The 14,891-nt window shown below is 38.8% G+C and overlaps 1 protein-coding gene across 1 annotated transcript; it reads right to left on the bottom strand.

The window, feature by feature from the left end:
- Positions 1–10,135: 10,135 nt before the first annotated feature.
- LOC115745473 (perakine reductase-like) lies at positions 10,136–14,512 on the bottom strand. Its single transcript, XM_030681039.2, has 7 exons — positions 14,323–14,512; positions 13,320–13,490; positions 12,931–13,134; positions 12,636–12,808; positions 12,449–12,545; positions 10,796–10,949; positions 10,136–10,631 (listed from the first exon to the last, which is right to left on the bottom strand). Exons 1-7 carry the CDS (start codon positions 14,380–14,382, stop codon positions 10,456–10,458), a joined length of 1,035 nt encoding a protein of 344 aa, XP_030536899.1. The 5' UTR covers positions 14,383–14,512; the 3' UTR covers positions 10,136–10,455.
- Between the last annotated feature and the right edge of the window lie 379 nt (positions 14,513–14,891).

Genomic DNA, 14,891 nt, shown 5'->3' on the forward strand with positions numbered 1-14,891 from the left:
TAGTTAGTTAATCGTAATGTTCCTTTGCATATGTGGAGCTTTCGCTGCACATAACTATCGACATTACTCCTCCAACATCAACACTCCTTTAACACACACAAGCACCAACTACCAAGCTATACCAACATGGTCTTAATCTGAGTTAGTAGAAGCAACACAAAAGAAATGCATAGACCGAAACCCCGATGGTCTTAATCTGAGTTACCATAAGCAATGCAAAAGAAAGTGGCATACTGTCCTCATCCAACTCAAGCAGAGACGCAAGCGGAGGAGGGTAATACCTTGAGGCGACGAGCAAAGGCGAGAGCGGGGTTTGGAGAATAAACAAAATGGCCAATTTGATCCTGAAAGAGGAAAATTAATGGTATGAACAGACGTTGTGCTAGCTATTTGACGAGCAAACAATTAGTGAAATAGTAATGATTCCTTTGAAGACTCAATTTTCACAAGATGGAGTAGTGTGGATAGGAAAAAAGATGAGGTCGGTTTAATGTGACGAGTGCATATACCATGGACAGAGCTGCCGTACATCAGAATTCACAGCACAAGCTTCATCATCATACCACAACCCGCGAGTTAAGGAAAAGTATTTGCCGTTTAGATATCCCACCCAGAAAGTTCATGCCAAAATGCAATCCCGACCATAGACAACCTATTCGGGAGAAACATATTACCTCAGCCTACATGCCCTCTTTGCAATCAAGATGCGGGAACAACTCGTTCTTGCTTTGTCCTTGGTCAGATTCGGTCCGGGACTAAACCTTCGCTACAAATCAAAATTTCAAGTCAATGGGGAGCAAGGATTTGGCCTTTTGGCTGCAATCTTACAGTACCCACTCGACAAACCCACCTTCCCTTGACAATGTGGCTTGCGTTCGTTTGACACCAACTCCCAAATCCCGCTACCCTAGTGCAATCGGAACACATACTCAGAAATTTTGCAAGATGGAATGCCAAAAAAGGGTGACACCCACTCGGAGATCGGAGACTCACCTCAACGCTGGACTCCACCGAAAGACAGAAACTTTTTGACGGAGCGAGCACCGGAGCTATAGCCAAATTAGCGGGTGACTCGACGTGAACGCCCGTCGATGGTTTGGCCAGATCGGTTCCAGCGGCTCCTGCTCTCGAAGTCCAAGCTCTAACACTTGTTGAAGTACACTCTCTCCACACGGCCAAACCGGAGCGGGAGAGGGACGCTACACCCCACACTCAGGCTAAGACCGCGAGCGGGAGGCGTCGAGCGAGAAGGATGTAAGTGGACGCATTGGGGCGATTAGGGTTCTTCTCCACACGGCAAAACAAGAAGAGGCATTTCGGTGATGAAGTTATTAGTATTTGTTTAGCGACGGACTCATCTGTTCGTCGCTAATTGGCACCGTACATTAGCGACGAAAAAAAATATTCGTCGCTAATTAGCTACCCAAAAAAATATCCATCGCTAATTAGCCACGAAAAAAAATGCCCATCCCTAATTAGCCACGAAAAAACGTTTCGTCGCCAATATAGAAGTAATTAGCGACGAAGATAGTTTTCGTCGCTAAATTCACTCAAGTAAAGTAGCGACAAATAGGCATGTCGTCGCGAATATAAAAGTGGACGTTTAGCGATGACATAACATTTTCGTCGCTAATTAGTGACAATCAAAATTGTCGTCGCAGAAAACATACAAATAAAATAGCGACGAACAACATTGTCGTCGCTAATTTACGTGTATGTGGTTCGCGACGAATTAGAATATGCGTCGCTAATTATCGACAAACACAATAGTTCGTCACTATTTTTAGTCTTTAGCGACGAACATATGTTTCGTCGGTAATTACTGTGAAGCAAATTACCGATGAAAATATTGTTCGTCGTAAATTAGCGACGAATTACGTGTTTGTCGCTAAATAAAATGGTGATTTAGCGACGACAATGCTTTTCGTCACTAACTTGTATTGAGACGAATTACAACATGTGTCGCTAATTATCGACGAACATATTTTTCGTCGCTATTTAATGTGATGCAAATTACCGACGAAAATATTGTCCGTCGTAAATTAGCGACGAATTTGGATTTCCGTGGCTAATTAGTGACGAATTACGTATTCGTCGCTAAATAATATTGTGATTTAGCGACGAGCATGCTTTTCGTCACTAACTTTTATTCAAACAATTTGTAGCGACGAACAAGGTTTTCGTCGCCAATTTACTTGTCAAATTAGCGACGAAAATATTATTCATCGCTAATTTGGCGACGCGCACCTACTTTTCGTTGCTATTGCTTCAACGAATTCCTTTTTGTATAAATTTTGCGCGAAATTGGTTTTGCTTGCAAAATTGGCCATGAAATATATATTCGTCGCTAACTTTGGCGACACGTAACAATTGTCTTCCACATCAAAACAATAAAAATATATAATACTATTCACAAAAAATTGTAATAATAAAATAAAATTTAAAGTAAGAAACGTCATACTAATAATAATAAGTATACATAATTAGTTAAAATTGGCAAAATGTCTAATCTTCGTCTTCATCATCATCTTCATCTTGACTTTGGTCTTCGTTTTGATCTTCTTCTTCATCTTCATCTTCATCTTCATCTTCATCTTCATCATGAGTATCATCTTCATCCTCTGTCCCAAAATCAGATTCTTCATCACCATCTACATTTGATTCGCGAATTTCAGTTTCATCCACATCTATGACTGCTCCACATGGATCTCGTAAAGTCAGAATGTTATATTCCTCAACTTCAACCGTGTTACAAACTTCCTCTTGTTGATACGCTGTATCCTTCCGGTGTGCCTCAATTTTCGTTCGTGCTTTGGTTTTACATACAGCCCACCAATCGCCTTTGTCGCGTTTTAAACTAGGATATGATGCATAATATACTTGAATTGCTTGTTGTGCTAAGACAAATGGTTCATATTTCATAAACCTTTTCTTGTGATTTACTTCAACCATATTGAACTTCCTATGCACTTTCATTCCTCTGACGGGGTCGAACCACATGCACTTAAATAATATAACCCGCATTAATGGTCCAGGGTACTCTATCTCTATGATTTCATCCAACAAGCCATAAAAATCATCTTTCGCACTACTACCATTGGATGACCGAACACACACACCACTATTCATTGTGGCTTTTCCCGTTCCGTACTCTCGAGTATGAAAATTGTACCCGTTTATGAAATATGCTGGCCAAGTTCGTACCCTTGTTTGTGGACCCCATGACAGATGATATAGCAATCCTTGCTCCTCGACTTGATCATGATTGCTGTGAATCTGAAGTCACACATGCAAAGTTAACACAATATTTTTTAACTAATGATTTCTAGAACATTAATAACTTACATAAGTCCATAACCAACTTACATATATTTTGAACCATGTCGCAAATTGTTCATCGCACAAACGGTCAAACTTATTTGGTGGTAGTCCATACATTGAAGTTTGAAAAATCCTATTAACAAATACCATTTAAATATTAGCAAATGTTTGAAACACAATAAATATATTTGTAGAAGTACACTTACTTGAAGTATGGCCCCACTTTCGGACAATTCAGCAAAATATATGTATGAGTTGCTCGCCATTCTTGGTCCGTTAAATAACGACACTTACATGCGCCACTTGGTCGACCAAGATAATTAAAAATAGAGAATGGTTTGCAATTGGGATCAATGGGCCCCTCATCATTTCTTCCTGCTCTCTGCCTCTTGCAATGCACGTGCGGCTCAAAATAGTATGATGCAAATGTTGTCACTTCTTCCACAACATATGCATTACAAATTGAAGCTTCAACACATGCCTTGTTATTTGCTTTTCTCTTCAAATGATATAAGAACCTACTTGCAATATGAAAAAGTTAATAAGAATATAATAAGTGATAAAGTAATTTCAAATTTATTAAAGAAATATTTTACCTTTCAAATGGATACATCCAGCGAAATTGGACGGGACCCGCAACTTTGGCCTCATAAGGCAAGTGAACTAATAAATGTTCCATTGAATCAAAAAACGATGGAGGGAATATCCTTTCTAAGTTGCAAAGAATGATTGAAATATCTCTCTCCAGCTTCTCCATGTGTGATGCTTTTAACACAGTTGAGCAAATATCATGAAAAAAATTACTTAACTCTGTGATAGCGCCCCATACAAAGTTCGGTAGAAGTTCTTTGAAAGCTATTGGAATTAGTTTTTCCATAAATATGTGGCAATCATGGCTCTTCATACTAGTCAACTTGCATTCATTCAAATCAACACATCTCCCGAGGTTCGAAGCGTATCCATCAGGAAATTGCACAAATTTCAACCATTGGCGGACAACCCGTCTCTGCTCCCTATTCAAAGTGTAAACCGCTTTTGGTTTTGGTCCCCTACTGCTTGCATCCACATCTAATGCTGGTCGATCACAAATAACTCTCATATCTTTTCTCGGATTCAAGTTGTCTTTCGTTTTTCCAGTAACATCCATCACAGTATTGATGACATTATCAAAAACATTCTTTTCCACGTGCATGACGTCAAGATTATGACAAATAAGATGGGTCTTCCAATATGGTAGATCCCAAAATATACTGCGCTTAGTCCACTTATGTGTGCTACCGTACGCAAAAGTCGTGCCATGGGGGTTTTCAACAACAGTCGGGAAGTCATGCACTCGCTCCCAAATTTGATCACCAATCAACCTCAATGGTGGGAGTGTTCTTTCAATCCTATTTTTGATGAACTCTTTTTTATTCATTCGAAATGTATGATTTCTCGGCAAAAATTGTCTGTGACAGTCAAAATAGGTGGCCTTCTTACCGTGTTTTAATCGGAAGGACTTTGATCTCTCCATACAAATCGGACATCCTAACATCCCAGTTGTACTCCATCCAGATAACATCCCATAAGCTGGAAAGTCATTTATCGTCCAAAGAAGTGCAGCATTCATTACAAATGTTTGATTAGTAGAAACATCATATGTAAGAACACCTTCATCCCATAGCTGCCATAACTCCGTAATCAATGGTTGCATATAAACATCTATCAATTTTTTCGGATTTTGCGGGCCGGGCATGATCAATGTCAAAAACATATAAGGTGTCTTCATGCACATACCAGGTGGCAGATTATACGGAGTTAAGATAACTGGCCAACATGAATAGTTTTTTCCCGATTTCCCAAATGGGGCAAATCCATCAGCACAGAGACTTAACCTAATGTTTCGAGGCTCCATCGCAAACTCGGGGTATGTTCTATCAAAACATTTCCATGCCTCTGCATCCGAAGGATGACACATCAAACCCTCCTCGGTTTCATGATTTGCATGCCAAGTCATGTGTTCAGTGATGGCTTGAGACGCATAAAGCCTTTGCAATCCGGGGATTAAAGGCAGATAAAACATTTGCTTGCATGGTCTACGCTTCTGATTACGATCTTGCCTCCCGCTAATCTTGTACCTCGGTTGGTTATAGAATTTGCAAGATTCGTCATTTTCATCATTCCCCCAATATAACATACAACCCCCACTACATACATCAATCCTTACAACTGGAAGACCTAAGTCATCAACTAGCTTCTTCATGTCATAAAAATCATTTGGCATAATATTATCGTGAGGCATTGCTTCTCACACTACGTCAACAAAAGAGTTGAAGCAATTCTCGGACACATTATGCTCTGCCTTGATGTTTAACGGTCTCGCGGTCACCGATAACTTAGTATGGTTGTCACAACCTGCCCATAAAGGTTCATCTGCTGCTTTCAATACTTCCCGGAACTGATTAGATGTAAAAGCTTCATTCTGCACATTCTCATCGGAACCCGTTACTCCCGCCTCTTGAAATTGCGATGCATAGCTAGTGCCCACTTGTTCAAATGTAGGAGCAAAACTAGTACTCGCATGGTTCGTTTCTGAAACGAAGTTTTGACCAGCTGCATCAATCACCATCCGCTGGTATGGGTTCAATTGGTTATAATAGCTACATTCTTCCCTAACTGAAAATTGATCACTTCTTCGATATTCTTCATCGGATATAAATTGTTCACCATGGCAAGTCCAATTATAATAATTCGGAGTGAACCCAAATCTACAAAGATGTTCTCTAACTTGATCACACTCATAAAATTTATTATTACTACACCTTTTACATGGACACCTTAACTTACTTCCATCCATAAACTCAAATTCACTACTAGCAAAGTCCAAAAACTGTTCCAACCCAGTCTGAAACTCATCGGTCAATCCTCGTCGTCCGGATAAGTTCTTATTATACATCCAAGCTCTCTGACTTTGCATTGTATACGTGTAAATATTAAAAATTTTCATAAAATATGAAAAATACCATCTCCACTATTTATTAAATTTCTATTTGTGACGAAACAATTACTTTCAAATTGAAAAAGATACCATGTCAAGAAGACTTACCCAAATATTTGATTGAAATCTTTATAGTAACAAGCGCTCGGTTTGATGAGAAGTGCACGGTTTTCTTGTATCGCGAGCCTTCAAATGGACACGTACCCAAAAAAAAAAATTACTTGACATTCATGAAGCTTATGCCAATTCACAGAAGAAAATGGTGAAATATATAATAGTTTATTCTAGGAATAGCATAACACACGAATTTAGGAACGAAAAAAAATTTCGTCGCTAATTAGCCACGGACAACTTTGTTCGTCTCTAATTTCCGACGGAAGAGCACGTCCGTCGCAAATTAGCGACGAATTAAATTTTCCGTCGCAAATTAGCGACGGCCACGCTCTTCCGTCGCTAATTACGTTACGAACATTAAAAAAAAAATGTCGCAAATATTATCATTAATTTCGCATTACTACATATTTTACAGAGATACCTTAACTTATTTCAATCCATGAGCTCAACTTTACTTTGAAATAACAAAAAGTTACAATGTCGACAACACTTACCGAAGTATCCGATTGAATTTTTTTGTAGGAGAAAGTGGTCAATGATGAAAATTCCAATGTTCGCTTGGATTGTGAGTCTTTCAAATGAACACGTACCTAAAAAAAAAATTATTTAGCATTCATGAAATTCATGGTAATTAATAGAAGAAAAAAGTGAAATAAACAACAAGTTACTCTATCATTACCATAAGACACAAATAGGAATAGAGAAGACAGGAGGCAAACAAGAAGCGAGCAAAGAGTGGACGACGAAAGACTCTTCTGTGGATAGAGAGAAGGTAAAGGGGTTTTAAAGAGAGAAGATAAAGCGGTCTAAGTCCTCCTCCTCCACAGCTGATGTATTGCCAATTGCTGCGCCTGCAGCTATGATGGCTCTTGATGACGTGCTGTCTTTTCCGTGACCAGAGACTTCTTCTGACATCTATGAAGCACTACTATTTAGCGACGAATATCATAATGTCGTCGCTAATTAGCGACGAAAAAACTTTTCGTCGCTACATTTAACGTAACCCATTTGCGACGGAAGCATAAGTTCGTCACTAATTTGCGACGAACGTATATTTCGTCGCTAAATCTATCTAGCCAATTTACGACGAACAACTGTATTTGTCGCCAAATTCAAAGAAAACACTGGCGACGAAAATCATATTTCGTCGCTGAATAGCGACGAAAGTCATTTTCGTCGCTAGAGTCAGCTAACATTGTGCGACGAAAAATATTCATTAGTATGGTCGGTGAACTCGGTTTTACATCAAGTTTTTCAATCTGCTTTAACCGACATTATGTCGGTGGCCGGAGGGAGTGACATCATGTCGGTGGCCCGTTAGTGATAACTTTGCGGAAATGAACGGTTGAGAAGTTTTACATTTGCGACGGAAATAGAACGTCCTCACTAATTACCGACGAAATATATTTCGTCGCTAATCATAATACACAATTGGCGACGAAGGGACACGTTCGTCACCAATTAGCAACGATGTTCTGATATTTCGTCGCTAAATTCCCACTATTCTCTGTTTTTTCCTTACGGTTTCTGCAGCCTTTCTTTACTTTCGAAAGGAGACCCACACTTTTTTCTCAAAAGGAGAGTCGCCCTTTTTTCTTTTCAACGTTGAAGAGCCAGAAAGCATTTGCCTGCAGAAGAAAGCGTGTGGCCGTACCAATTTTGAGTTACTAAAGCGAGAGAATTAGTAACGAATGTTTAGCATTTCATCGCTAATTCTCGACAATAAGTTCAAAATCGTCGCCAACTGTTGATGGTCTCTCATTAGCGATGAAACACATTATTTACGACTATTATGTTCGTCGCCAAATTGTAATTTACCAATAAACCAATATATTACTGTCGTCGCTAAATGTTAGGTCTCGCTCAGTAGCGACGAACACTTTATTCGTCGCTAATTTACTCAACAAGCAATCAAATATGAAGGGTCTGCATTAAACATTAGCGACGGAATAATTTTTCATGGATATTTTCGTCGCAAATGTGTCACATAGATATTTCATCGCCAATTTCGTCGCCACTTAGCGGCGGAACTTTTTTCATGGCTATTTTCGTCATAAATGAGCTACAAATATTTTATTCGTCGTTAGGGTCGTCGCAAATTGGCGACGACTTATTTTCCGTCGCTTAGTTCGTCGCACATTGGCGACAAATAATATATTCGTAGCTAATTATGTCGCTAATTAGAGACGAAGTAATTCGTCGTTAAATCCGTCACAAAAAATATGATTCGTCGCTATTATCGTCGCTAATTGTTCGTGGCTAAATAGGTGTTTTTCTAGTGAATTTGCGACGAAAAAAGGTGGTCGTTGCTAATTAGCGACGAAATGTGAATTTTCGTCGCTAATTGGCGACTAATCATATTTTTGTCGCAAAGGATATAGCGACGAACAATATTTTCATGGCCGTTTTCGTCGCTAATGTTCGACGAAATTTTTTTGTCGCTATTTTCGTCGCAACGAAATATTGTTCGTGGCTATTGTCGTTGCAAATTAGCGACGAAAACTATTTCGTGGTCATTTTCGTCGGAAATTAGTGACGAAAAATATTTCGTGGCTATTTTCGTCGCAAATTAGTAACGAAATTTGTTTCCGTCGCTATATTCGTCACTAATTAGCGACGAATTTATTCGTCACTAATTAGCGACGAATTTATTCGTCGCTAATTTCGTCGCAAATAGCGACGAATATTATTTTTGTCGCTATTTTCGTCGGAAATTAGCAACGAATGTTTTTCGTCGCAAATTTTTCGTGGCTAAATCCGTGTTTTTTTGTAGTGTGGGATTGTTTGACGGTTCATGAGCATCAACTTAAGACAGCTTAAGGAATATCGCGCCTCCCAATGAAAATTGAAGTCTATGGAACGCCTAAGTCTCACTTATCAACGATGTTATCTCGTTGCAAGTTAAGACAAGTGCCACATATATATAGCATTTTATCTCACCACACCCAGGCGAAGTGGGATTTCATTCATTCCTACCCTATCACCATATTAAAAGCCTGCTAGGAGCCGCTCCTTATCTAGACCCTCTAGTTCATGCGAACACTTCATGCCCTCATTGGACCGGGTCGTTACATGCACATCATCACAAATATGCTGTGAAGCACCTTTAGTTTCTGCTAGGTCCCTTTAGATTTGTAATGAGTTTAACTATATATTTGATCTCTCTTTTTACGACGCAGGTATTGTGCTTCTATTGCTTACGCCTGTCCTCGTCGGGAGGTATACGGATTCCGATTTTGAAAAGCATTAACTCCTAGTATCAAAACCAATTATCAATCTCAGACCCTACAATTCACATTGTGGGGACAATTTTTTATTTTGACTATACTTCATTGTAGAATTTGGTACAAAGTATCTTGATAAGCAATGGCAGAAGCATGCTATAGCAAAGAACTTGCCAACAAACTTGGGGAAAGTAATCCAAAAATTGATAACATATCAGGTGTTTTTCCTGAACCGCTCATTTGGCATCAAACATGCTTGTCATTGGAAGGATCAAGTAGACATGTTCGAGTTCGGGACAATTCGCCAAAGCACTTCAAGTAACATTTTCAGCTAAAGGAACATTTTTCTTGGTCTTTATCTGAAGCAGACATCAATCAATGTCCACAGAAAGATTAACGGGCGCTCTAAGCAACATTCTCCGTGCACCGAATATTATCTATCTATCTATCTATCAGTGAGAAGCTAACCGTGTCGTGCTCCATTAGCCGAACCTCGCTGTTGCACAACTGATGAAACATTAGTCAGAATAAAGCACAGGCAACGCATCTCCACCTTAAGACAGGACACCTCTGCTTGTTCAATCCCAACATTCACACACACACACACACTACAGTGTCTACCACAAGAAGCTCAAACAACAGAGCAACATACAATGTCTGCCACATCACTTATTCTCATGATTTATTTAGGCTCCCCATGTTAAGACCGAAATGCGGATATCGCAACCACCGATCTGGCGATTTCACTACAATATTCTCCTCGCGACAAAGTAACTCCATCGAGCAAATGCATGGCCAATCTTTTATCTACAGCACGCCTTATCTTGCTGGGGTATTTGCATGTCTCCATGAATGCTTGGCTAATAATTCCACCTCTCTTTCACCACTTACTTCATTCATGGCCATGACATCGCAAATTTCTCTCATCTCGTCTTGGCTAAGCTTAATTCCCACTGATCCAATATTGTCTTCAAGGTTCTCGGCTTTTCTGGTCCCTATATATCGTGGCAACTGAAAGTTAAAACGTTTGTGATAAATATGGGAAAACCAACAATTGCCTGATTTGACAGACCTCCTAACTTTGCAAAATTCAACGGCTATCAGCATAGTAACACTAAATATATTACAATGTGACGCACTGTTTGCTCAAAATAGTTACCTGGTATTGGGATAATGTCAATCCCTTGATGAAGAAGCCACGCTAGGGCCAGTTGAGGAGTGGTGCAGCCATGCTTTGCAGCGAGGTCGACAACTTTTTGATATATAACTTTGTTCTTCTCTAAGTTCTCCCCGGTGAATCTTGGATGCATAGCCTATCATATAACCATAGACATCAGCATAGAAGCACAAACTACAACTGATACATAACCAAGAAATCCAAAAAAAAAAAGTTCCAAGGCAGCAAAAGGTCTTCTGCATAATCCCACTCTCTCTGCAAGCTCTAATTCAATCCTCTTGGGAATGAAGAGGTTGATTATAGAAAGGCTTAGTGGTTCTTTGAATGTGAAGAGAAAAGTATGCTTAGATAGGCAAAAGATGGGGACTTCTCGTTTGGTTTTCTTAGGCTGCGCATAGTAACCATTCTGTTCCTTAAAACTGATTCTGATTAAAATGACTTTTTCTGATTACGTTTCTGGATGAGTTTTAGAGAATCAGAACGCATTTGGTAACTGCCCAAAATTTCTGTTCCTGGAATAGAAACGCATTTGATAACTGCACAAAATTTCTGTTTCAAAAAATTGTTTCTCTTCCTAATTTTTCTCATTTAAGTTAAATAACTATGTAGTTAATTTGTAAAAATTTCATTCTAAATTGAAGATTAATTTTCAATGCATACTAAAATAATTTAAAATACATTTTTTTTTTAGCATGTCATAAATGAAATACAAATTTTAATACATTACGTTTGAAGTTCGTTTAAAGCATGAGAAAGTCCCCATATTAAGAACTCATTTTTTTTTCTTTAAATGTTGCATTATCCAAAATACATACAAACATAGAAGCCAAATAATCAAATTATCCACTAACAAAAAAAAAAAACAAATTATCTTCCTTGATACGAAGTACAAGTTCTTCACTATTATTTTGCAACTTTTGTCCTAAATCCAAGTGGGTGTTTAGATTCAACTCTACGTGCAAATGTTTACATTTTGTGACTCACTACTACGAGTATATATGTTATCATCCACATGTTGGATGCCATCATCTTCGTGACATTTTTTACGGTAAGAGTGAAATCTATGAAATTTAGGCTCAAATTTATGAAAATGAGTCAAACTAGTCTAATATAAGATTATTCTATTTTTAGGGATTTTCTAAATTTTTGGTGATTTTTAAAAAAAAAATCCAATTTTTTTTAAAATTTTAAATTTTAAATTTTATTTTTATTAGGTTGAGGGAAAAGTGATGAGAGAACTAAAAGGGAAAAGTGAGAGATGTGAGAATTCATTTTGTTTTGTGATTCTCAAAAGTGATTCTTTTTCCGGAATCAACTTTTTTTTTGTTCTGGATTTTACTTTAAAACCGATTTCGATTTTCTAAAACCGATTCTGAGAACAGAATCATAATCAAATTTATTTGCGTTACCAAACGCGATTCTCATCCTTTCTTATTTCCAGAATCGGAATCGGAGAATGAGAATGGTTACTATGCAGGCCATTAGTTGCTGTATATTGAGCTTGTAGCAGGATTGCTCACCCGCTTGCTGCTGTTGATGCTAATATAAAATTAAGCTTGAAGGTAACATAATTCAGATTCTCTTGCCAATAGACTAATGATCGATATCACCAAAGTAAATTGCGAAAAAACATACCAACACGCTCTCCGCGGGCAAGCTCTCAACAACCGCCTTCCCGCCAAAGAAACCATGACCTAGAGGGCTATATGCGACTATCCCAATGCCAAGTTCTCTGAAATTGAAAGACACGTAAAAACTGCCTCACTTCCTTGACATATTGAAGGGACAAATAACAAGCATCTTGAGGATAATTGGAGAAGACCTGCAAAGTGGAATTAATTCGTCCTCGATTTCCCGAGTCCACAGAGAATACTCCATTTGCACAGCTGTGATTGGATGAATGGCATGAGCTCTCTTTATTGTATTGATGCTAGCTTCTGACAGACCAATGTACTTTATCTTCCCTTCCTCCACCAGCTTCTTGAGTTCTCCCATCTATCTTACAAATTGCAATTGATTTAGCTTAAACCGATTTTGCAAATTGCAATTGGGTTGGAGAAAAATGATCATATGCTAGAAAACAATGTGAAGAAACACCATGATTCGACAGTGCTTACAGTATCCTCTATCGCTACTGTGGTGTCCACCCTGTGCTGATAGTACAAGTCTATGTAATCAACACCAAGTCTCTTAAGACTACCTTCGCAGCATTCTCTTACGTACTCAGGAGTACCTCTGATGGCAACTTGACCCCCCTCCATCAGTGCAATGCCGAATTTGGTCGCTAACTGAATTTTCTCTCGCGGAAGCTCCTTCAGAGCCTGAGCAAGTAATCAGTTAGGACAACCAGCAAAAAAAAAAAAAAGACTAGGAGGCAACATAACACACTAATAAGAGGTATCATCTGAGTCTCAAAATGTCTGTCTCATAACAATGTTCAGGGTTAAAAATTATCACAGAGAGATTAAAATCTTGATGCATTGAAGCTAATTAAAACTGGCATCACCTTTCCAATCATGATCTCATTGTCATGATCATGACCATAGACATCTGCTGTATCAAAGAAGGTGATGCCCTTCTCGAATGCTCTCTTTATGAGTAAACATCCAGCTTCATGGGGAACAGGAGCATTCAGGAAACCAGAGAGTCCCCCGCATCCAAAGCCTAGTCTAGAGACCTGCACAACATGAGACGATGGCATGAATTCAGTATTCTTCTCTTCAAGTTATTTCAATGTCTACTCTAAAATCAGAAGACGACAAAATTTCTTCACTATTCTAAGACTAAGGGTCCTGAACAAAATGTTCCTCTACTTCTCCCTTGAAATGACTTGACCATGTTTCTTGTCCATCCTCGCTTGCCCTTGCCGGAATTAAGAGCACACACAAGCCAAGCTAATCTTGAACTGCTACAAGCCTGACTCAATCTCAACTCAACCCTTTCAAATTCGAGGCGTTCGAGTACTGAAGGGAATCGATAATGTGATTGAGCATATTTAGACTTGAATAGCTGAACTATGATATCCCAATTACAGCAACACATCTAAATACGCAAGAATTGCGTATTACCTTGTTTTCCAATTTCATTATACTTTCAAAGCTCACTTAGCTCAAGTTCAAGCTTAGCTTGTGGTCTCGTCTAAAATTGTTACTTTTGAACAGCCGATTCGAGCACGAGCTTATTACGGAACACTTTATCGAGTCGAGCTTGAGCTAAGATCAAGCTCGATTGAGCTCGAGTAGCAAACTGAGATCGCCTCAACTTTGGTCACACCCTTAATCCAAACCCCAGATCACACTGATCAACCAATGCAAGGAGCCAAGGACTATGAACACTATGGTGCACTCCAAAGTTTGTAAACAGTCTCTAGGTGAAAACTGTCACAAAAATCAGGTACAATCTCTAGAGTTTGAAAACGAAACTACTAATCATGAAAACATCAAGGCAAGAACTCATTGCTCAGTTGAACAGGGACAGCTCACAAGACAAAAAGGAAGCAAGAGTGTTACCTCCAATCCCTGACTGCCCAGCTTCACTCTTGGAATCTGAATTTGCTGCTTCTCCTCCATTTTCTCCTCTTCACTTTTTGCTTCTACCCCTTCTCCAAGGGAAGATGGATTGAATATGAAGAGGTAAAGGAGATAGATGGTGACAGTGTCATCTTTTTTGTTTTTCTTCTTTTGGTGATAAGAAGATTATGATGGACTTGTAGAAAGGTGGTCCAGGACTTGAGTTGGCATCTTGAACTTATACCTGACGATAATGGAGTGCAAACCCATTTGCTTTTTTTGTACAGTCACGCTAATTGCTTAGAAATGAAAAATCGGAGTTGTAAGGTCCCTGTCGATGCGATTGATTAACCATTATATGCAATCAATGAACCGAAATTCAAAAATATTTTCAGAGATACAAAGAAAGAAGAAATTGACGAAAAGATCTGAAAGACAAAATCACCATAAATCTTATTATCTCGGAAATGTCATATTTCTTCGAGTTGGTAGTTATAGAATGGACGCAAGTTAGGATTTGATTAATTGACCATTACTTGTGATCAGTGAACACAGATTCAGAGATAATT

The sequence above is a fragment of the Rhodamnia argentea genome, chromosome 6, assembly GCF_020921035.1.
Source record: "Rhodamnia argentea isolate NSW1041297 chromosome 6, ASM2092103v1, whole genome shotgun sequence".
Lineage (NCBI taxonomy): Eukaryota > Viridiplantae > Streptophyta > Magnoliopsida > Myrtales > Myrtaceae > Rhodamnia > Rhodamnia argentea.